Source organism: Triplophysa dalaica, chromosome 16 (assembly GCF_015846415.1).
Source record: "Triplophysa dalaica isolate WHDGS20190420 chromosome 16, ASM1584641v1, whole genome shotgun sequence".
In the NCBI taxonomy this organism is placed as follows: Eukaryota; Metazoa; Chordata; class Actinopteri; order Cypriniformes; family Nemacheilidae; genus Triplophysa; species Triplophysa dalaica.
In genome coordinates, this window is record NC_079557.1 from 2,207,261 (window position 1) to 2,231,457 (window position 24,197).

The following is a 24,197-nucleotide window of genomic DNA, read 5'->3' on the forward strand; positions in this document are numbered from 1 at the left end:
CAAATATAGTCCTACGTTTAATACAAATTTGTAAAATAATACAAAATATCACTTCATCTTACCTCCCCAGAATCTCTCCTCACACGATCTGGTATCACAAGAGTATTCCTATTACTGCCAGGCGCAAGAGTAGAGCCAATACTCATTCTGGGTCCAACTAGCATGTACCGTTTGTCTCCAGATCTGTACTGAATGCTGTGACACAGAGTCCCGTCATAATTCATATCTTGTAAATACTTGGACGAATAGTCTGTAGATTTAGAGCACTGCATTACAATCAACACGATGATACTGACGATAAAAAGCGCCGACACAGATCCCAATGTGATGATCAAATAAAATGTCACGTTGTCTTCCTCCTCGTCTTTAACTGAGTTTTCAACATCAGATGCAGCAAAAGCCTCTTTGGGCTCCACAACTTTGACAATCACAGTCGCTGTTGCTGACAGAGAAACGTTCCCATTGTCTTTCACCAGTATGACCAGTTTATGCTGGGCCTCGTCTGTTTCAGTGAATGAGCGAAGGGTTCTTATCTGTCCTGTATATCGATCCAAACTAAAGAGACTGTGATCATTAACTTCCAGCAGTGAAAATAATAACCAGCCGTTGTATCCAATATCTGCGTCATAGGCTCTGACTTTAGTCACCAAATGACCTGCGTTCACATTGCGCGGAATCTCCTCCACACCCTCAGCAGAACCGTTAGCACTGACTGGATATAAGATCACTGGAACATTGTCATTCTGATCCAAAATAAACATGTTCACTGTAACGTTACTGCTCAGAGACGGATATCCAGAGTCCATAGCGAGTACGTGGAACTGGAAGGTTTTTAAAGTTTCAAAATCAAAACTTTTAAGCGCACTTATTACGCCTGTTTCAGAATTTATGTTCAAGAATGAAGCCATATCATTCGGTGTACCGTCCTTTCTAATTATTTGATAAGAAATTAAAGCATTATCATTTATGTCTTTGTCAAATGCGGTTACGGAGAGGATAGAGGCACCAGGGACATTGCTTTCCAGTAAATAAATGTCAAGGGGATTGGTAATAAAATCCGGAATGTTGTCATTAACATCCGAAACTTGTACAGTAAGCGTCTTAAACGAGGTTAAAGGGGGTTGACCTAGGTCTGTCGCGATTATTGTGATTTCATACTGAGACGTCGCTTCTCTGTCCAAGAGCGTTTTAGACACTAAGGAATACATATTGTCTTGAACAGATTGTTTCAGTTCAAATGGCACATTAGCAGATAAAGTGCATACAACTTTGCCGTTGGAAGCAGAATCTTTATCTGTCACACTAATTAATGAAATGACGGTTCCTGGTTTTGAATCTTCAGGAATAATGTTGGACAGGGATGTAATCTCGATTTCAGGGGCGTTATCGTTCACGTCTAATATTTTGACTATAACTCTGCAGTCAACTGTCATTGGGGGGGTCCCTTTATCAGACGCGAATATATCTAGTCTGTAAACTTCGACGTCCTCAAAGTCAATTTTATCCTTAACTCGAATTTCCCCAGAGACGCTGTCCAACACAAAAATGTCATTAACTTTACTGTTTAGATTTCCATCGATCGTATATCGCACTTCACCGTTCAAGCCCTCATCAATGTCAGTAGCATTAACTTTTAACACAATAGTATCAACTGGCACATTTTCTTGTAAATTAACGGTGTAAACTTCTTGACTGAATGCAGGCCGATTGTCATTAATATCCAGAACCGTGACCGTTATATTTAATATTCCTGACCTATGTGGACTTCCACCGTCAATGGCTGTTAATATTAATTTATGTTCAGCTTGATTTTCTCTATCCAGTGGCCTTTTTAAAAGCAGAAATGGATTTTTCTCGTCCCCCCTGTCCCTTATTTCCAAATCAAAATGTTCGTTTTGGCTCAATTTATAAGACCGCACAGAATTTACACCAATGTCAGGATCACGCGCAGCTTGTAGTTGGAAGCGCGCCCCGGGCTGTGTGCTCTCTGCAATTTCCACTTTTTGATTTTTCTCTGGAAATCTAGGCGCATGATCGTTCACATCAGTAACATCAACAGCCACATAATGGACCTCCAAAGGATCTTCGATTACTGTTTTAATGTTAACAATGCAGGCCGTATTTCCATCACAACGCTCCTCCCTATCGATTCGTTTATGGACGTATAAAACGCCATTGTTCGTGTTTACCTGGAAAAGCGTATCCTCAGATCCAGAAACAATACGAAAACGTCTGGCCACTAACGTATTGACATCAAGACCCAAATCCTTAGCGATATTTCCCACAACAGATCCCTCTTTTGCTTCCTCTGAAATAGTGTATCTTATCTGAGCGGAAACCTGCGGTCCAAAGCAGAGCATAAAAGAGAAATACAGAGAAATCCACCAATACTGCCATCCGCGCCTTTGTTCTTCGGATCCCATTGTATACGATTTAACACTCCAGTTCTTCTAACAGAATGTCAAGTTTGACATCAACGTAGTATCTTAAGGTTCAATTTCTACAAAGACAAATCCAATTAACAATACAAAATCGGTGAATCTAGTACCAGAGCAGTAGTGCTGAGCTGTTTCGTGATCCTCTGCACAGGAAAAAACACACACATTCGCTTTGAGTATCGATGGGCAGGACAAAACCTCCTTCACTCGATGTTACACTGACACTAAGTGGTAGAAAAGGATATAGAAATTTCTAAAATATGTACTTATCAATGTCCATAACAATTAACGTGAAAAATATTTAATAGCCACAAGAAAGACTTAAACTTGTCATTATTTATATAGCAAAAGGTCCGGTTACTTCCACATTATAAAGGACTACATTCATGCAACATGGTTATTATTTAATTTTGAACAATATATACGTACACAATAAAACTTAATGGTATTCGGGGTTTCGGTTTTTAACCGATTTCATACAACGGTCCAAACAGAAATATAAATGAGGTTGAGAGATTTCAGCACCACGGACAGCGCAGAGACTGTTGCACTAGAATGTACAAGCAAACATCATCTTTTGAAAGCAAAATGCTTTTGGGAGTTTACATCATCTGACAACAAGTAGCTTACTTTGTTCCAACTAGCACACAACTACAGTACACATTTTCAAATAAACGTCAGGGCTAAACTTTAAACAATGACGGGGAATATTCATTTATTTACTGATAAAGTTCGAAAATAAAAAAGTAATAAATACTTTTAAAAACTAAATACCCAATACAGTTACCAGGTTCAGACACGAATATTTAAAATATTTTCTTTAAATGCGCCTACCTCTCCAGAATCTCTCCGCCTGCGATCTGGTATCACTAGAGTATTTCTATTACTGCCAGTTGCTAGAGTAGAGCCGATACTCATTCTGGGTCCAACTAGCATGTACCGTTTGTCTCCAGATCTGTACTGAATGCTGTGACACAGAGTCCCGTCGTAATTCGCATCTTGTAAATACTTTGACGAATAGTTTGCAGATTTAGAGCACTGCATTGCAATCAACACGATGATACTGATGATAAAAAGCACTGACACAGAGCCCAATGTGATGATCAAATAAAATGTCACATTGTTTTCCTCCTCGTCCTTCACTGTGTGTTTAACATCAGAAGCAGCAAAAGCCTCTTTGGGCTCCACAACTTTGACAATCACAGTCGCTGTTGCTGAAAGAGAAACGTTCCCATTGTCCTTCACCAGTATGACCAGTTTATGCTGAGCCTCGTCTGTTTCTGTGAATGAGCGAAGGGTTCTTATCTGTCCTGTATAGCGATCCAAACTAAAGAGACTGTGATCACAAACTTCCTGCAGTGAAAATAATAACCAGCCGTTGTATCCAATATCTGCGTCATAGGCTCTGACTTTAGTCACCAAATGACCTGCGTTCACATTCCGGTGAATCTCCTCCACACCCTCAGCAGAACCGTTAGCGCTGACTGGATATAAGATCACTGGAACATTGTCGTTCTGATCCAAAATAAACACTTTTACTGTCACATTACTGCTCCGAGACGGAGATCCAGAGTCTACACCGAGCACAGGGAACTGGAAAGTTTTTAAGGTTTCAAAGTCAAAACTTTTCAGAGAATAAATAACACCAGTTTCCGAGTTTATATTTAAGAAAGACGATATATCATTCTGGGTTCCGGCTCCTCTGACTATGTTATATGATATCAAGGCATTTTCCGCCGTGTCTCTATCAGATGCGCTCACAGAAAGTATGGACGAACCGGCAGCATTGTTTTCTATTAAGTAAAGCTCCAACGGGTTTATAAAAAACTCTGGGGCATTATCATTTACATCAGAAATTTGAACACTTAGCATTGTTGATGCAGTCAAAGAGGGCTGTCCTAAATCAGAGGCGGTTATTATAATTTCATACTCTGAATTCGTTTCTCTATCTAATCGTTCTTTTGTTACCAAAGAGAACATGTTGTCTTTGAATGAAGGTTTCAACTCAAACGGAACATTTTTGTTTAACAGACAAATAACTTTTCCGTTAATCCCAGCGTCTTTATCAGTGACACTGACGAGCGAAATAACAGTACCTGGTTTTGAATCTTCAGGAATGTTCTTGGAAAGTGATGTAATCTCAATTTCTGGTCTGTTATCATTTACATCAATTATCTTAATAATAACTCTGCAGTTTGCAGACATTGGTGGATGTCCTTTATCTGAGGCTCGAATATCGATCTTATAAACCTCAGCGTCTTCAAAATCCACTTTCCCCTTAACACGTAACTCACCCTTGACATGATCCAGCTCAAAGACTTCGTGTACTTTGCTATTCAATGTTGCAAAACTGTATTCGATTTCGCTGTTTTGGCCCTCATCAATATCAGTTGCGTTAACTCGAATTATTACAGTGCCGGCGACGGAATTTTCAGGCAGTTCCACAGAATATGTCTCTTGGTTGAAAACAGGGCGATTATCATTTATATCCAAAACGGTAACAGTTACGTTAAGAACCCCAGATCTCGGGGGTGTCCCTCCATCTACTGCTGTTAAAAGCAGATTGTATGTCGTTGTAACCTCCCGATCAACGGCTTTCTTTAGCACCAAAAAAGGCAGTTTATCCTCGTCGCTCTCTCTTACTTTAATTTCAAAATTATCATTAGGAGTTAATTTGTAGAAACGAATCGAATTCGTTCCAGAATCTGGATCTCTGGCTGCCGGTAACTGATAATCAGCACCAGGCTGCGTGTGTTCAGATATGCTCATGCGTTGCTCTTTTTCAGTAAAAACAGGCGAATTATCGTTTATATCTGATATTTCTATCTCTACATAATGTACCTCCAAAGGATTTTCAACGACGGTTTTTAAATTGACCATGCAGATACCGTTGTTGACACACAAAGACTCTCTGTCGATTTTCTTATGCACGTATAACAAGCCATTTTCCTGATTTATCTGAAAGAGCTCCTCTTTAGATCCAGACACGATTCGAAAATGTCGGTCAACTAACCCACTTATTTCAAGACCCAAATCCTTAGCAATATTTCCAACAGCAAATCCTTCTTTCACTTCCTCAGGAATAGAATATCTTATCTGAGCTGAAGTCTGTTGTGCAAATCCCAGAATCAAAGAGAAACACAGAGCAATCCAGCAGTACTCCCATCCGTGCTTTTGTCCAGCAGCCTCCATGGCAGGCCACTACCAAACGGGTTTCCAAAAATGTAAATAAATAAGATCGGGGTTTAGATGTTGTAGTAGATTGAATTTAGGCACACAAAGCAACCAAAAACAATGTGTACCGGGAGTCCAATGTTCTTGGTATTGTTCTTCAGCTCGCGATTTCCTGTGAATGTGAGGGACAATACTGCGTTATTTCGCGTCGTCATCAGGGTATGGCCTTTATGTGCTCTAAAATCCTAGTGCAACACTGACCCCAGGCGGTTACAATGATATACGAAATCATGAATTAGCAGCAGTCCAAACTTAGAAAAATTGCACCTCGTGAAAAGATAAATGTACTTTTGCTTGAAATATTTCAACAACAGCAGGTGTGCATAGTTAACAGCCCAAACTATATCATAAAACTGGATCTTAATTCAGCCCCGCAGTTGCGGACAGCGCCCAAAGAACTCACTAAGAAACAAACCACACAGCTCCAAGCACCATAAAAGCAAATTTAGTCCTTTACGCAGCAAAACAATTAACTCAAATCCGGCCTCAAAACGTTTAGTTATATAATTTACAATATTTTAACTTAGTATTGAATTAAAGCAAACTAATCAGACAATCCATAGTATGAAATAATTTTCAGTCTTACCTCTCCAGAATCTCTCCTCCTGCGATCTGGTATCACTAGAGTATTCCTATTACTGCCAGGTGCTAGAGCAGAGCCGATACTCATTCTGGGTCCAACTAGCATGTACCGTTTGTCTCCAGATCTGTACTGAATGCTGTGACACAGAGTCCCGTCATGATTCATATCTTGTAAATACTTGGACGAATAGTCAGTAGATTTAGAGCACTGCATTGCAATCAACACGATGATACTGACGATAAAAAGCAGTGACACAGAGCCCAATGTGATGATCAAATAAAATGTCACGTTGTTTTCCTCCTCGTCTTTTACTGCATGTTTAACATCTGAGGTTGCAAACGCCTCTTTGGGCTCCACAACTTTGACAATCACAGTCGCTGTTGCTGAAAGAGAAACGTTTCCATTGTCCTTCACCAGTATGACCAGTTTATGATTAGCCTCGTCTGTTTCTGTGAATGAGCGAAGGGTTCTTATCTGTCCTGTATAGCGATCTAGACTAAAGAGACTGTGATCACTAACTTCCTGCAGTGAAAATAATAACCAGCCGTTGTATCCAATATCTGCGTCATAGGCTCTGACTTTAGTCACCAAATGACCTGCGTTCACATTCCGGTGAATCTCCTCCACACCCTCAGCAGAACCGTTAGCGCTGACTGGATATAAGATCACTGGAACATTGTCATTTTGATCCAAAATAAACACTTTTACTGTCACATTACTGCTCCGAGACGGAGATCCAGAGTCTACAGCGAGCACAGGGAACTGGAAAGTTTTTAAGGTTTCAAAGTCAAAACTTTTCAGAGAATAAATAACACCAGTTTCCGAGTTTATATTTAAGATAGACGATATATCATTCTGGGTTCCGGCTCCTCTGACTATGTTATATGATATCATGGCATTTTCCGCCGTGTCTCTATCAGATGCGCTCACAGAAAGTATGGACGAACCGGCAGCATTGTTTTCTATTAAGTAAAGCTCCAACGGGTTTATAAAAAACTCTGGGGCATTATCATTTACATCAGAAATTTGAACACTTAGCATTGTTGATGCAGTCAAAGAGGGCTGTCCTAAATCAGAGGCGGTTATTGTAATTTCATACTGTGAATTCGTTTCTCTATCTAATCGTTCTTTTGTTACCAAAGAGTACATGTTGTCTTTGAATGAAGGTTTCAACTCAAACGGAACATTTTTGTTTAACTGACAAATAACTTTTCCGTTAATCCCAGCGTCTTTATCAGTGACACTGACGAGCGAAATAACAGTACCTGGTTTTGAATCTTCAGGAATGTTCTTGGAAAGTGATGTAATCTCAATTTCTGGTCTGTTATCATTTACATCAATTATCTTAATAATAACTCTGCAGTTTGCAGACATTGGTGGATGTCCTTTATCTGAAGCCTGGAAATCGAGTTTATAAATATCCATATCTTCAAAATCCACTTTCCCCTTAACAAGTATTTCGCCGGTTACTTGATCAATCTCAAAAACGTCATGCACTTTGTCATTTAATGTCGCAAAACTGTATTCGATTTCGCTGTTTGGGCCCTCATCGATATCAGTTGCATTAACTCGAATTACTACAGTGCCAATTGCAGAATTTTCCGGCAATTCCACAGAATATGTCTCTCGACTAAATACAGGGCGATTGTCGTTTATATCCAAAACAGTAACTGTTACGTTAAGAACCCCAGATCTCGGGGGTGTCCCTCCATCTACTGCTGTTAAAAGCAGCTTGTATGTCGTTTTAATCTCCCGATCAACGGCTTTCTTGAGGACCAAAAAAGGCAATTTATCCTCGTCGCTTTCTCTAACTTTCATTTCAAAATGATCATTAGGAGTTAATTTATAAAAACGAACCGAATTCGTTCCAGAATCTGGGTCACGTGCAGCCTGCAATTTATAATCAGCACCAGGCTGCGTATTTTCATATATTCTCAGGTGTTGATTTTTTTCATAAAAAACAGGTGAATGATCGTTTATATCTGATATTTCTATCTCTACATAATGTACCTCCAAAGGATTTTCAACGACGGTTTTTAAATTGACCATGCAGATACCATTGTTGACACATAAAGACTCTCTGTCGACTTTCTTATGCACGTATAACACGCCATTTTCCTGATTTATCTGAAAGAGCTCCTCTTTAGATCCAGACACGATTCGAAACTGTCGGTCAACTAAGCCACTTACTTCAATGCCCAAATCCTTAGCAATATTTCCAACAGCAAATCCTTCTTTCACTTCCTCAGGAATAGAATATTTTATCTGAGCTGAAGTCTGTTGTGCAAAGCCAATAATCAAAGAGAAACACAGAGCAATCCCGGAGTATTCCCATCCGTGCTTTTGTCCAGCGGCCTCCATGGCAGGAAAAAAACAAAATAAATGACATCGGTGTTCAGATATTGTAGTAAATTGAATTAAGGCACACCACGAAACCAAAAATCAAACTGTACTATATGTACCGCGAGTCCAATGTGCTTGGAATTGTGCTTCAGCTCGCGATTTCCTGTGAATGTGAGGGACAATACAGCGGTATTTCGCGTCATCATCAGGGGATGGCCTTTATGTGCTCTAAAATCCTAATGCAACACTGACCTCAGGCGGTTACCATGACGTACAAAAAATAAAATAAAGCACCATTCCAAACTTAGAAAAAGAGAAGATAAATGTACTTTTTGCTTAAAATATTTCCACAACAACAGGTGTGCATAGGTGACGGCCAAAACCATTACCTAAAACTGCATCTAATTCAGCTCCCGCAAAACTCATTAAGAAACAAACATAACAACTCAAAGCACCGTTACGGCAAATGTCACTGCTTTACGCAGCAATACAATGAACTCAAATCAGGCATCAAAATGTTTAGTTATATATTTTTCCAATATTCTAATTTAGTGGTAAACTAAAAAAAACTAATCAGACAATCCACAAGTAGAAAATAATTATCAGTCTTACCTCTCCAGAATCTCTCCTCCTGCGATCTGGTATCACTAGAGTATTCCTATTACTGCCAGGTGCTAGAGTAGAGCCAATACTCATTCTGGGTCCAACTAGCATGTACCGTTTGTCTCCAGATCTGTACTGAATGCTGTGACACAGAGTCCCGTCATGATTCATATCTTGTAAATACTTGGACGAATAGTCAGTAGATTTAGAGCACTGCATTGCAATCAACACGATGATACTGACGATAAAAAGCAGTGACACAGAGCCCAATGTGATGATCAAATAAAATGTCACGTTGTTTTCCTCCTCGTCTTTTACTGCATGTTTAACATCTGAGGTTGCAAACGCCTCTTCGGGCTCCACAACTTTGACAATCACAGTCGCTGTTACTGACAGAGAAACGTTCCCATTGTCTTTCACCAGTATGACCAGTTTATGCTGAGCCTCGTCTGTTTCTGTGAATGTGCGAAGGGTTCTTATCTGTCCTGTATATCGATCCAAACTAAATAGACTGTGATCACTTACTTCCAGCAGTGAAAATAATAACCAGCCGTTGTATCCAATATCTGCGTCATAGGCGCTGACTTTAGTCACCAAGTGACCTGCGTTCACATTGCGGGGAATCTCCTCAACACCCTCAGCTGAACCGTTTGCACTGACTGGATATAATATTACTGGAACATTATCATTTTGGTCCAGAATAAACACTTTCACTGTCACATTACTGCTCAGAGACGGAGATCCAGAGTCTGTAGCGAGCACGTAAAACTGAAACTTTTTAACTGTTTCAAAGTCAAATATTTTAAGTGCACTAATAACGCCTGTTTCAGAATTTATATTGAGGAATGAAGCCATGTCGTTTTGTGTCTGATCACTTCTTATAATTTGATACGTAATAATTGCATTTTCATTTATGTCTTTGTCAATAGCGTTTACAGAGAACACGGACGCACCGGGCGGATTATTTTCACGTAGGTACATTTCAAGAGGACTGTATGAAAATTGAGGTCTGTTGTCATTAACATCGGACACCTCTATGCTAAGAGTTTTTGACGCTGAAAGAGCAGGATTGCCTAAATCAGTTGCCGTTATTGTTATGTCATAATGAGTCGCAACCTCCCGGTCCAAACTCTCTTTTGTTACTAAAGAATACATGTTCTGCTGAACATAAGGCTTCATTTCAAACGGTAGATTCCCTGACAGGCTACAAACTACCTTGCCGTTTATCCCCGAATCCTTGTCCGCAATACTAATCAGAGAAATGACTGTGCCGGGCTTTGCGTCTTCAGACACAATATTAGATAGCGAAGTTAATTCGATCTCAGGTTCATTATCATTGATATCTATAATTTTAATAATAATTCTGCAGTCAGTATTCATTGGAGGGCGCCCCTTATCAGATACCTTTATATTTAGACTATACATTTCATTTTCTTCGAAATCAATTTTCCCTTTAACTTGTAACTCACCTGTTACCTTGTCCAGCTCAAAAATTTCGTGTACTCTACGCAAGACGTTTCTTCCGTACGTATATTCAACTTCTCCATTAACACCCTCGTCTGGGTCGGTTGCATTAACATATGCAACCACAAAGCCGGGAGACGTGTTTTCTTTTAACATAACAGTGTAAGTGTCTCTGCTGCACACAGGACGGTTGTCGTTAACATCTAGAACGGTGATTATTATATTTAGAGTGCCAGATTTTGTCGGACTTCCGCCATCTGTGGCAGTCAAAAATAACACATGTTTCTCCTGACTCTCTCTATCTAACGTTTTCTGTAGGAGCAGAAAGGGACTTTTTTCCCCGTACTCGCTGTCTCTTATCTCTATGTCAAAGAATTCGTTTTGATTTAGCTTATAGGATCGAATTGAATTTATGCCAAAATCCAAATCTCGTGCAGTTGGCAGATCGAAGCGAGCGCCCTTTAAGGTGTTTTCTGCCATTTCAACGTGTAGATCTTTTTCTGGAAATGAAGGGGAATGGTCGTTTACATCTGTTATTTCAACCTCAATGTAATGAACTTCAAGTGGATTTTCAACGGCAATTTTTAGGTTAAGCAAACATGCTCCATTGCTATCACATATCTCTTCTCGGTCGATTTTCTCATGAACAAACAAGGCGCCATTGTTCTGATTTACCTGGAAAAGGGTGTCCATAAATCCAGAAACAATACGAAACCGTCTGTGCTTTAGCAAAGCGACATCAAGACTGAGATCTTTTGCAATATTTCCCACAACGGATCCCTCTTTAACCTCCTCTGGAATGGAATATCTTATTTGAGCTGAAACCTGCGGCTCAAAGCACAGTAGCAAAGAAAAGCACAGGGCAGTCCAACAGTACTCCCGTCTCCGCCTTTGTCCGTCGTCTTCCATCATAAACGCTAAACGCAGAGTATTTTATAACCAAACATATATCATTAATTAAACGTAAAATAAAGTGTAGTATATATCTGCCTTGGGCTACAAACCACGTTCTTTATCGTATCGTCATCGAACGCCGTACTATATCCACACGCAGACAGAGCCAGATGTAAAGAACAATACAGCACTGCGCATGCCAGCTTCTAGGGCAGAGCAAAATCTGTCCAAGATAGGATAGAGAAATACTGACACCGAGTGGTCCACTATGTATTTTTCCTAAAATGATGCTAAAAATAAGCAGCTTTGAGTCTTGCATCGCATATTAAGAATACAAATTTAATTATGACCAATTTTGAATTACAACCTGAGAGTCTATGATAGAACTACATTACATATAACTTGAAATACATTTATCTTCATTCAAACTCAAGAATTTATATTATAGAAATAATTATGTTGTGATAATGGATGAAGGGAATATATGACAAGTGATTAATATTATAGAAATAAATAAATAGACCAATCATTTAATGCCCCATTCACAACACGAAAAAAACCGCATCTGTCTCAAACACGAATATTAAATCTGTATTTAAAATCAATTTCTTACCTCCTCAGAATCTCTCCTTCTGCGATCTGGTATCACTAGAGTATTCCTATTACTGCCAGGTGCTAGAGTAGAGCCAATACTCATTCTGGGTCCGACTAGCATGTACCGTTTGTCTCCAGATCTGTACTGAATACTGTGACACAGAGTCCCGTCGTAATTCATATCTTGTAAATACTTGGACGAATAGTCTGTAGATTTAGAGCACTGCATTACAATCAAAACGATGATACTGATGATAAAAAGCACTGACACAGAGCCCAATGTGATGATCAAATAAAATGTCACGTTGTTTTCCTCCTCAACTTTTACTGCGTTTTCAACTTCAGAAGCTGCAAAAGCCTCTTTGGGCTCCACAACTTTGACAATCACAGTCGCTGTTGCTGACAGAGAAACGTTTCCATTGTCTTTCACCAGTACGACCAGTTTATGCTGGGCCTCGTCTGTTTCAGTTAATGAGCGAAGGGTTCTTATCTGTCCTGTATATCGATCCAAACTAAAGAGACTGTGATCACTAACTTCCTGCAGGGAAAATAATAACCAGCCGTTGTATCCAATATCTGCGTCATAGGCTCTGACTTTAGTCACCAAATGACCTGCGTTCACATTGCGGGGAATCTCCTCCACACCCTCAGCTGAACCGTTCGCGCTGACTGGATGTAGGATCACTGGGACATTGTCATTTTGGTCTAGAATATAAACGTTCACTGTCACGTTACTGCTCAGGGAGGGAGATCCAGAGTCTGTTGCGAGCACGTTAAACTGGAACTTTTTTAAAGATTCAAAGTCAAAACTCTTCAATGCGTAAATGACGCCTGTCTCAGAATTTATGTTTAGAGCAGATGCCATATCATTCTGCATCCCTCCGCCTCTAATAATATGATATGTTATTGCAGCATTTTCATTAATATCTTTGTCAAAAGCATTGACAAAAAATATAGACGCGCCTGGCGCATTGTTTTCAGGTAAGTAAAGCTCTAGAGAATTCGTTAAAAAATCTGGCATGTTGTCATTTACATCTGACACCTGCACACGCATAGATTTGAAGACTGAAAGAGGAGGGTTGCCTAAATCTGTTGCTATGATTTCTATATCAAATTCGGACACTCGTTCTCGGTCTAATCGTTCTTTCGTTACCAGAGAAAACATATAGTCCTGAACGGACTGTTTCAACTCAAATGGTACATTGTCAGAGAGGCTACACACTACTTTCCCATTAATTCCAGAATCTTTATCACTCACGCTTATGAGAGAAATAACAGTTCCAATTTTTGCGTCTTCCGAAACGACATTTGAAAGAGATGTTACTTGTATTTCTGGTTTATTGTCATTCACATCTTCTACTTTAACGATAAGCTGACAGTCGGTATAAAGAGGTGGAATTCCCTTGTCTGAGGCCCTTATCATTAAACTGTATATATCATTTTCTTCAAAGTCAATCAAGCCTTTAACAAGTATTTCACCAGACGTGCGATCTAACTGAAATATCTCACGTATTTTAGATTTCATGTTTCTACCGTATGTATATTCCACTTCACCATTTAGACCACTATCTGCATCGCTTGCATTTATTACTGTCAATGCGGTGTCTATTAATGCATTTTCCCGCAGAGTTATAGTTAAAGTGTCACTTTTGCATATTGGACGGTTGTCGTTTACATCCAAAACACGGACCGTGATATTGAGAACGCCTGATTTAGGAGGATTTCCACCGTCTATTGCAGTCAGCTGTAACCTGTGCATTTTAGTAGTTTCTCTATCAAGTGGTTTCTGAAGTACTAAAAAGGGAGTTTTGTCTCCGTATACACTATCTTTAATTTCTAAATCAAAATGCGCGTTTTTACTTAACTGGTAGAGCCGGACTGAATTAACACCTGCGTCTAAATCTCTAGCAGTTTGAAGTTCAAACCGGGTCCCAGTTACTGCGTTTTCCCACACTTCTAGATTAAAATCATTATCCTGAAAAGACGGGGAGTGATCATTCACATCTGTTATTTCGATCTCCACATAATGTACCTCGAATGGATTTTCTATAACTGTTTTTAAATTAATCAAGCAGGCGCTGTTTCCCTCGCATACATTTTCTCTGTCGATATGCTTATCTACATACAACATGCCATTGTGCTGGGTTACCTGAAAGAATGCGTCATTTGATCCCGAAACAATGCGAAACCGTCTGTCCACCAAAGTACTGGCATCAAGACCCAAATCCTTAGCAATATTTCCCACGACATATCCCTCTTTCACCTCCTCTGGAACAGAATATCGTATTTGAGCCGAAACATGATGGTTGACGCATAGAACCAAAGACAAACACAGAGCTGTCCACCAGTACTCCCATCTGCGGCTTTGTCTCCGAGATTCCATGGCCGTCGATTTCTACACTGTCAATTCAAAGTTTAGGCCCAATACTTGGCTGGTTATTAAAAGCTACATTAATATTTCATATTAGACACATAGAGCACAACATATATAGCCACTACTGTTAGCACAGCCTATAGTAACCGTCCGTTATCTCAATCTTTCCCCATGAATGTGAGGAACAATACAGACAGTTTCGCGTCATCAAAGGCAGGATTTAAACGCGTCTACAAATCCTAGAGCAACACTGACATCCGGCGGTTAAAAAGAAAAAGACAGCAAATCCATCACATTTAACTTTTATATTCTGTGCAAAGTAACGTATATTACGCAACGCAATAAATATTCATACAGCATCATAATCGTACAAATAACACCCGAAGGTCATTTGAGTAAAGCATACAGTTGGCATACAATTGACAATTTCAGCACCACGTCAGCTGACAGCACATTTTCCAACGTAGTCTAACCACAGTGCCGCAACAATTTACATGATTAAACAGGTGAAAATTGTAAGATCTTTTCCAGTTTATGTGTATCCCCAGTTGACATCAATCCAGAAGCAGAATTTTAAATCGATACAATGCAAAGATTATCCAAATAACTGCAGACTTGAAAATACCTTTACGGTGGCAAATGTATAAGTGAATAAATGTGACTACAGATTCCATGTTTATTAACATTATACAAATTCCAGATATATCGCAATACAAAGAATACACCACTATTAGTCGTTTTAAAAGATTTTCAAGTTGCAGTTGTATTGTAAAACATTTTGCTGAAGCTGTCCGAATTTAATCACAAAAACGCTGCATAAAAATGCAAATAAATAAATGATAAAAAATTGAAAATGATCAGTTATTCTTACCTCTCCAGAATCTCTCCTCCTGCGATCTGGTACCACTAGAGTATTCCTATTACTACCAGGTGCTAAAGTAGAACCGACACTCATTCTTGGTCCAACTAGCATGTACCGTTTGTCTCCAGATCTGTACTGAATGCTGTGACACAGAGTCCCGTCGTAATTCATATCTTGTAAATACTTGGATGAATAGTCAGTAGATTTAGAGCACTGCATTACCATCAACACGATGATACTGATGATAAAAAGCACTGACACAGAGCCCAATGTGATGATCAAATAAAATGTCACGTTGTTTTCCTCCTCGTCTTTTACTGCGTTTTTAACATCAGAAGCAGCAAAAGCCTCTTTGGGCTCCACAACTTTGACAATCACAGTCGCTGTTGCTGACAGAGAAACGTTCCCATTGTCTTTCACCAGTATGACCAGTTTATGCTGGTTCTCGTCTGTTTCTGTGAATGAGCGAAGGGTTCTTATCTGTCCTGTATATCGATCCAAACTAAAGAGACTGTGATCACTAACTTCCTGCAGTGAAAATAATAACCAGCCGTTGTATCCAATATCTGCGTCAGAGGCTCTGACTTTAGTCACCAAATGACCCGCGTTCACATTGCGGGGAATCTCCTCCACACCCTCAGCAGAACCGTTTGCGCTGACTGGATATAGGATCAATGGAGCATTGTCGTTCTGATCCAAAATAAACACGTTCACTGTCACATTACTGCTCAGTGACGGGGTTCCTGAATCCTTTGCAAGAACTCGGAACTTGAACTTTCGCGTTACTTCAAAGTCAAAACGATTTAAGGCGTAAATAACACCCGTTTCAGAATTCATGTTTAAGAACGAGGACATGTCATTTTGCGCACCTTCCCCTCGTATAATACTATAGGAAATCATGGCGTTGTCGTTCAAATCTTTATCGAATGCAATCACAGAAAATATGGACGCACCAGCAGCGTTATTTTCAACTATATATAATTCAAGGGGATTTTGGGAAAATTCCGGATTGTTGTCATTTACGTCAGATACCTGCACGCTCAAAGATTTAAAGGCAGTTAAAGGAGGCTGTCCTAAATCTGTAACTGTAATTGTGATGTCGTAATGAGACTGAAGTTCTCGGTCTAATCTACCTTTTGTGACCAGAGAATAAATATTCTCTTGAAAGGAGGGTTTTAGCTCAAAGGGTACATTATAAGTCATAGTTGGTACTATTTTTCCATTGATACCAGAATCTTTATCGCTGATACTGACTAGTGAAATGACAGTTCCGGATTTAGAATCCTCGGGAACCACATTAGACAGAGACGTGAGGTCAATTTCAGGGGCGTTGTCATTTATATCAATTATTTTAATGATAACGACAGATTCCGCTGCCAATGGAGGCTGGCCTTTATCAGATGCCTGCACGTCTAACTTGTACACCTCAGTTTCCTCAAAGTCCAGTTTATCTTTGATCTCTATTTCTCCTGTTTTACTGTCCAGTTTAAACAGACTTTGCACTTTACGCTTAATATTTCTTCCAAATGAGTATTCTACAACGCCGTTTGAGCCCTCGTCTAAGTCACTTGCGTTAAGCCTTATTAGTACGGTTCCTTGCGCAGCATTTTCTCTAACTGTTACAGAATACGTGTCTTCGCTGAATACAGGGCGATTGTCATTAATATCAAGCACAGAAATAATAATGTTAAGAGTTCCTGATCGTTGTGGATTACCACCATCAATTGCGGTCAATATTAATCTATGCTCTGGTGTGTTTTCACGGTCTAGTGATTTCTTTAAAACTAAAAACGGTATTTTCTCTTCATCCCTGTCCTTTGTCTCAAGCTCGAAATGCTCGTTCGGACTGAGTTTATATGAACGGACATTATTGGTTTTTGTATCAGCATCTCGCGCTGCCTCGATCTGGAAACGTGTCCCTGTGGGTGTGTGTTCCGCAATTTCAAAATGCTGCTCTTCCTCTGAAAATGTTGGGGGGTTGTCATTAACATCAGTTATCTCCACTCCGACGTAATGTATTTCTAAGGGTTCTTCCACTGCCATTTTTAGGTTAATCGAGCACGCGACATTTCCATCACACAGTTCCTCTCTATCAATTTTACCATGAACATATAATACGCCATTGTTCTGATTTACCTGGAAAAGAGCGTCGTTTGCCCCAGACACAATACGGAACTTTCTATTTACTAAGGTACTGACGTCAAGACCCAAATCCTTAGCGATATGTCCGACAACGGATCCCTCCTTCAATTCCTCTGGAATAGTGTATCTTAGCTGAGCGCAAACCTGCGCCCCGAAGCTCAGCAGCAAAGAGAAACACAAAGCAAGCCAATAGTACTCCCATCTGCGTCTTTGTCTTCTGGCCTCCATGACGATTACTGCTGTTCCAATGCAAGAATTATGTCTTCGACGATTATAAGCATCAATAAAATATTTAAATTGTACCGTATTACACACAAACAGAAGAACTGCCTTTTCAGATCGTACACCCTTCAATGTCCACACATACTCCGCTGTAAAGAACAATTCAGCACAGCGCATGTCTTTAGGATAGGGCTGGTCTATCCAACATACCATAGAGTAATACTGACACCGAGTGGTCTATTGGACATTTCTTGTAAAAAAAATAATGGAAAATTATTCAGACAATCTTACCTCTCGAATAGATTTCATTCTCAAAATAATGAACCATTTCAGCACTGCAGCAGTGGAAAGCTCCTTTACAATTTATTAAATGGCCATATTTAAACTCAAAGCACCATATAACAAATGTTACCACAGCGCAATCATAACCATATAAACTCAACCAAAGCATTTTTGGGTTGATCAATATTTATGGATAGAAATAGTAGTCAATCTTACCTCTCCAGAATCTCTCCTCCTGCGATCTGGTATCACTAGAGTATTTCTATTACTTCCAGGTGCAAGAGTCGAGCCGATACTCATTCTGGGTCCAACTAGCATGTACCGTTTGTCTCCAGATCTGTACTGAATGCTGTGACACAGAGTCCCGTCGTAATTCATATCTTGTAAATACTTAGACGAATAGTTTGCAGATTTAGAGCACTGCATTGCAATCAACACGATGATACTGATGATAAAAAGCACTGACACAGAGCCCAATGTGATGATCAAAAAAAATGTCACGTTGTCTTCCTCCTCGTCTTTAACTGCGTGTTCAACATCAGAAGCAGCAAAAGCCTCTTTGGGCTCCACAACTTTGACAATCACAGTCGCTGTTGCTGACAGAGAAACGTTCCCATTGTCTTTCACCAGTATGACCAGTTTATGCTGGTTCTCGTCTGTTTCTGTGAATGAGCGAAGGGTTCTTATCTGTCCTGTATATCGATCCAAACTAAAGAGACTGTGATCACTAACTTCCTGCAGGGAAAACAATAACCAGCCGTTGTATCCAATATCTGCATCATAAGCTCTGACTTTAGTCACTAAATGACCTGCGTTCACATTGCGGGGAATGTCCTCCAAACCCTCAGCAGAACCGTTTGCGCTGACTGGATATAATATTACTGGAACATTGTCGTTTTGATCCAAAATAAAAACTTTCACTGTCACATTCTTACTAAGAGGGGGGCTTCCAGAGTCTGAGGCAACAACTTGAAATTGGAAAGTTTTTAAAGTCTCAAAGTCAAAGCTTTTCAGTGCATAAATAACCCCTGTTTCCGAATTAATGTTTAAAAAAGAAGTGGCATCACCTTGATTTAGGTTATATATTATTGCCGCGTTCTCGTTTAAATCTTTGTCAAGGGCACCGACGGAGAATATAGAAGCGCCAGGGACGTTGTTTTCGTGTAAATATAGTTCAAAAACATTCTGAGTAAACTCTGGAAAGTTATCATTTACATCAGAGACTTCTATATTAAATATTTTAGACGCAGAAAGAGGTGGCTGACCTAAATCAGTGGCTGTTACAGTGATTTCGTACCTCGATGTTTCTTCTCTATCTAAATGCCCCTTTGTCACTAAAGAATACATGTTCTCTTTAAATGATGATTTCAATTCAAATGGCACATTTTCGGGCAATGTGCAAATTACTCTGCCATTGACACCAGAGTCCTTATCAGAAACACTGATTAAAGCTACAGCTGTTCCAGGACTTGCATTTTCAGATACGACACTGGACAGTGACGTTATCTCAATCGCAGGACAGTTATCATTAACATCAATAACCTTAATGCTAAGTTCTGCCTCAGCTATTAGCGGAGGCTGGCCTTTATCCGATGCCTGGATATCTAATTTAAATACATCTGTTTCCTCAAAGTCTATGATCCCTCTTACCTCTAACTCACCAGTGACCTTGTTAAGCATGAAGAGATCGTGAACTTTTCCATTTACATTTTCGCCTAAAGAGTACTCAATTTCGCCGTTTAATCCATCGTCTAAATCAGTTGCATTAATTGTAATAACGACAGTGCCCAAAAGCGCATTTTCCTGGAGTGTTGCGGAATATGAGTCTCGAATAAATGTGGGCCGATTATCATTAATATCTAGGACAATAACGTTGATGTTAAGAGTCCCTGATTTTGGTGGATTTCCTCCGTCTGTAGCTATCAGCGTAAGTCTATGTTTGCTCTGCCTCTCTCTGTCCAGTGCTTTCTTTAAAACTAAAAACGGTATTTTAGATTCGTGCCTTTCTCTAACGTCAATATCAAATAATTCGTTCTGACTCAATTTATAGTATCGAACAGCATTGATTCCCAGATCCGGGTCTCGGGCTGTAAGCATTTGAAAACGCGTTCCCAAAGGCGTATGCTCAGCGATTTCAAATTGCTGCTCAGATCTCGGGAAAAGAGGCGGATTGTCATTCACATCGGTAATTTCCACTTCTATGTAATGCACCTCTAATGGGTTTTCAACAACGCTTTTCAAACTTATCGAACAAATAGTGTTTCCATCACAAAGCAGCTCTCGGTCGATTATCTTATTGACATACAACTCGCCATTGTTCTGATTTACCTGGAAAAGAGCGTCATCAGATCCAGAAACAATACGAAACCGTCGGTGGCCCAAATGACTGATATCAAGGTTCAAATCCTTTGCAATATTTCCAACAACAGAACCTTCTTTCACTTCCTCTGGAACGTTGTATTTTATTTGCGCAGTTACCCTCTTTCCGAAGCCTAGCAGTATACAGAGAGTAATCCGCCAACACAGCTTTCTCTTCCATTGTCCCCTGGCCTCCATTGCAAAAAACGACATTAAAAACTGTATGTTAAAAATGTTATTCCCATGTATCACGAGCTCTTCCTTTCTTCTGACATCGGGTACATTATGGTGTGATGGTTTTGAAAAGGAAGTGCGATATAGTTAACAATCAGGCTGCCGCGTACGCACGGTACACTGTTCACTGCGTCTGCACAAAACAGCATTTCTCATTGTAGCTGACAGGGGAGTGTCTGCAACTGAACACTTTTCTAGAGTAACACTGACACCATGTGGAGTGGATTCGTTCAAACAAAAAGTATTGAGACTAGCCAGACGAAATAAACAATATTAAAACTATGTTTTCTCAGCTGTCCCTGCAATTCTGTCAAGGCAGAGAGTCATCAGCAGATTTGTAAATACTTTATTCCTCTCCAACAAACCATCAATAAGAAACAATCACCAAATAGTAAAACTGTACTGAATATCTATTATGCAATAAAAATGATAAATCTCACAGTTCAGTGTGAGAAATTATTCAGACAATCGTATCTCTCGAATAGATTTCATTCTCAAAATAATGAACTTTTCAGCACTACAACAGTGGACAGCTCCTTTACAATTTATTAGAATGGCCAAATTTAAACTCAAAGCACCATATAACAAATGTTACCACAGCGAAATCATAACCATATAAACTCAACCCAAGCATTTTTGGGTTGATCAATATTTATGGATAGAAATAAAACTGAAAACTTAATCAAAAACAAAACAAAATGATAATTAAGGTCAATCTTACCTCTCCAGAATCTCTTCTCCTGCGATCTGGTATCACTAGAGTATTCCTATTACTACCAGGTGCAAGAGTCGAGCCGATACTCATTCTGGGTCCAACTAGCATGTACCGTTTGTCTCCAGATCTGTACTGAATGCTGTGACACAGAGTCCCGTCGTAATTTGTGTCTTGTAAATACTTGGAAGAATAGTCTGTAGATTTAGGGCACTGCATAACAATCAACACGATGATACTGGTGATAAAAAGCACTGACACAGAGCCTAATGTGATGATCAAATAAAATGTCACGTTGTTTTCCTCCTCGTCTTTTACTGCGTTTTCATCCTCAGAAGCTGCGAAAGACTCTTTGGGCTCCACAACTTTGACAATCACAGTTGCTGTGGCTGAGAGAGAAACGTTCCCATTGTCTTTCACCACTATGACCAGTTTATGATGGGCCTCGTCTATTTCGGTGAATGAGCGAAGGGTTCTTATCTGTCCTGTATATCGATCCAAACTAAAGAGACTGTGATCACCAACTTCCTGCAGGGAAAATAATAACCAGCCGTTGTATCCAATATCTGCGTCGTAGGCTCTGACTTTAGTCACCAAATGACCTGCGTTCACATTGCGAGGAATCTCTTCCACACCCTCAGCAGAACCGTTAGCACTGACTGGATATAAGATCACTGGAAAATTGTCGTTCTGATCTAAAATAAACACGTTCACTGTCACGTTACTGCTCAGAGACGGATATCCAGAGTCTGTAGCAAGCACATGAAATTGGAAGTTTTTTAAAGTTTCAAAGTCAAAACTTTTAAGAGCGTATACTTGTCCATTGTCTGAATTGACATTTAGGAAAGAAGCCATGTGACTTTTGGCGCCTTCTTCTCTAATAATCTGATAAATTAATGCAGCATTTTCGTTTAAGTCTTTGTCAAATGCGGTTACAGATAATACAGATGCACCTGGGGGGTTATTTTCAATTATATATAGTTCTAACGGATTTTGAGTAAATTCTGGCACGTTATCGTTGACATCTGATATATGAACCTTCAGTGTTTTTATTGAGGACAAAGGAGGCTGGCCGAGATCTGTGGCTGTTATCGTGACATCATATTGAGACACGAGTTCTCTGTCTAACTTTTCTTTCGTCACTAGAGAGTACATAGTTTCCTTGAAGGACGGCTTTAATTCAAAAGGCACATTATCAGACAGCCTACAAACAACTTTGCCATTAATGTCAGAGTCTTTATCCGTAATGCTAACAAGCGAAATGACCGTACCTGGCTTAGAATCTTCAGGAACTATGTCAGACAAAGAGGTAACATCTATCTCAGGACTATTATCATTTTTATCAATTATTTTGATGACAACTCTACATATGCTTGCCTTTGGTGGCTGGCCTTTATCTGATGCCATAATACCGAATCTATAAAAATCACTTTTCTCAAAATCCACGTTGCCTTTTACCCTGATTACTCCAGTGCTGTCCAATTCAAATGTTTCAAAAACCATTTTTTCGTTATTTTTTACAAATGAATAAACTACTTCGCCATTCTGACCTTCATCCAAATCAGTGGCATTTAATTCAATGACAAGAGTACCGAATGGTGCGTTTTCTTCCAAAGATACAGAATAAAGCTCTTGACTGAATTTTGGCCTGTTGTCATTGTCATCAAGCACTGTGACATTAATGATGATGCTCCCTGTTCGCGGTGGATTTCCACCGTCTATAGCCATCACTAGGAGATTGTGATTGACCTGACGCTCTCTATCAAGTAATTTTCGTAATTTTAAGATTGGGACTTTTTTCTCATCCCCATTTTCGCGAAGCTCAAGTTCAAAATACTCGGTATTGTTCAGTTTATATAATCGAACTGAATTTATCCCATAATCAGGGTCTTGCGCCTCCTGCAACTGAAAGTCCTCACCAGGTGGGGTCGATTCTGCTATTTCTAACACTAATTCTTTATCAGAAAAAGAAGGTGCATGGTCATTTACGTCGATTACATCAACTTCGACATAATGTACTTCAAGTGGATTTTCAACAACAGTTTTTAAACTTATCACACAAGCGACATGTCCGTCACACAGCTCCTCTCTGTCGATATGGCTATCCACATAAAGCACGCCATTGTTCTGATTTACCTTAAAAAGAGCGTCATTTGATCCTGAAACTATCCGGAAACGTCTGTCGATCAATGTACTGACATCAAGACTCAAATCCTTAGCAATATTTCCCACAATAGATCCCTTTTTGATCTCCTCTGGAATCGTGTATTTTATCTGAGCAGAAACCTGAAGTCCGAGGCACATCAGGAGAGAGAAATAAAAAGCCATCCACCAGTACTCCCATGCGCGCCTTTGTCCTCCAGCATCCATTATTAAAACCTTCTATTGATGAAGAAGTATACTATTGAACTCTATACACAATTGGAGAACATCCTTAGCTAGAATCCACGACGACAAATCCCTTCTTTTTAAACGTGCTTGTTATCGTACACAGATTCTGAAACGTCTCTGCTCTTTATTCTGGGTTTATTCTAGCCCGACACAAACGGGGAGGGCCGTAATCAAAACAGTTTCCTTGTGTTATACTGACACCACGAGGTCCACTGCAGCGTAATGGGAAAACTTAAAAAAAACATTCGTTACTTCTTCTGTAAAAAATATATATACCGGAAGTGTTTAATTTACATTTACATTTACATTTACATTTACATTTACACATTTAGCAGACGCTTTTATCCAAAGCGACTTACAAAGAGTTTAGGAGCAATAAGCGATAGTTCATACAGGAGCCATAATACATTAGGTGCCAATACAAAGTTACTGGTTTCAACAAAAGCTAGACCACTACCTGTTGAGAG

General features: G+C 39.6%; 5 protein-coding genes across 5 annotated transcripts; all 5 read right to left on the minus strand.

Moving 5' to 3' along the window:
- Positions 1–53: 53 nt before the first annotated feature.
- LOC130438470 (protocadherin Fat 4-like) lies at positions 54–5,630 on the minus strand. Its single transcript, XM_056770401.1, has 3 exons — positions 3,237–5,630; positions 2,549–2,581; positions 54–2,450 (listed from the first exon to the last, which is right to left on the minus strand). The coding sequence occupies exons 1-3, from the start codon at positions 5,628–5,630 to the stop codon at positions 54–56; spliced, it is 4,824 nt and encodes a 1,607-aa protein (XP_056626379.1).
- Positions 5,631–6,216: 586 nt separating this feature from the next.
- LOC130438471 (protocadherin alpha-8-like) lies at positions 6,217–8,738 on the minus strand. Its single transcript, XM_056770402.1, has one exon. It carries the CDS (start codon positions 8,614–8,616, stop codon positions 6,217–6,219), a length of 2,400 nt encoding a protein of 799 aa, XP_056626380.1. The 5' UTR covers positions 8,617–8,738.
- Positions 8,739–12,160: 3,422 nt separating this feature from the next.
- Positions 12,161–14,667, minus strand: LOC130437743 (protocadherin alpha-8-like). Its single transcript, XM_056769297.1, has one exon. The coding sequence runs from the start codon at positions 14,534–14,536 to the stop codon at positions 12,161–12,163; it is 2,376 nt and encodes a 791-aa protein (XP_056625275.1). The 5' UTR covers positions 14,537–14,667.
- A 3,548-nt stretch (positions 14,668–18,215) lies between these two features.
- Positions 18,216–20,591, minus strand: LOC130438472 (protocadherin alpha-2-like). The gene has a single exon (XM_056770403.1). The coding sequence runs from the start codon at positions 20,589–20,591 to the stop codon at positions 18,216–18,218; it is 2,376 nt and encodes a 791-aa protein (XP_056626381.1).
- Positions 20,592–21,309: 718 nt separating this feature from the next.
- Positions 21,310–23,795, minus strand: LOC130438473 (protocadherin alpha-8-like). Its single transcript, XM_056770404.1, has one exon. It carries the CDS (start codon positions 23,707–23,709, stop codon positions 21,310–21,312), a length of 2,400 nt encoding a protein of 799 aa, XP_056626382.1. The 5' UTR covers positions 23,710–23,795.
- Between the last annotated feature and the right edge of the window lie 402 nt (positions 23,796–24,197).

Bases quoted from the DNA above. Each gene is read 5' to 3' on its own strand.
- LOC130438473 (XM_056770404.1), bottom strand. From the start codon at position 23,709: ATGGATGCTGGAGGACAAAGGCGCGCATGGGAGTACTGGTGGATGGCT.
- LOC130438470 (XM_056770401.1), bottom strand. From the start codon at position 5,630: ATGGAGGCTGCTGGACAAAAGCACGGATGGGAGTACTGCTGGATTGCT. The intron at 2,582-3,236 runs GTCTGAACCTGG...TTTCCTGTGCAG, and splicing joins AAAATATTTTAAATATTCGT to AGGATCACGAAACAGCTCAG. The intron at 2,451-2,548 runs GTACTAGATTCA...ACATTCTGTTAG, and splicing joins AGCTCAGCACTACTGCTCTG to AAGAACTGGAGTGTTAAATC.
- LOC130438471 (XM_056770402.1), bottom strand. From the start codon at position 8,616: ATGGAGGCCGCTGGACAAAAGCACGGATGGGAATACTCCGGGATTGCT.
- LOC130437743 (XM_056769297.1), bottom strand. From the start codon at position 14,536: ATGGAATCTCGGAGACAAAGCCGCAGATGGGAGTACTGGTGGACAGCT.
- LOC130438472 (XM_056770403.1), bottom strand. From the start codon at position 20,591: ATGGAGGCCAGGGGACAATGGAAGAGAAAGCTGTGTTGGCGGATTACT.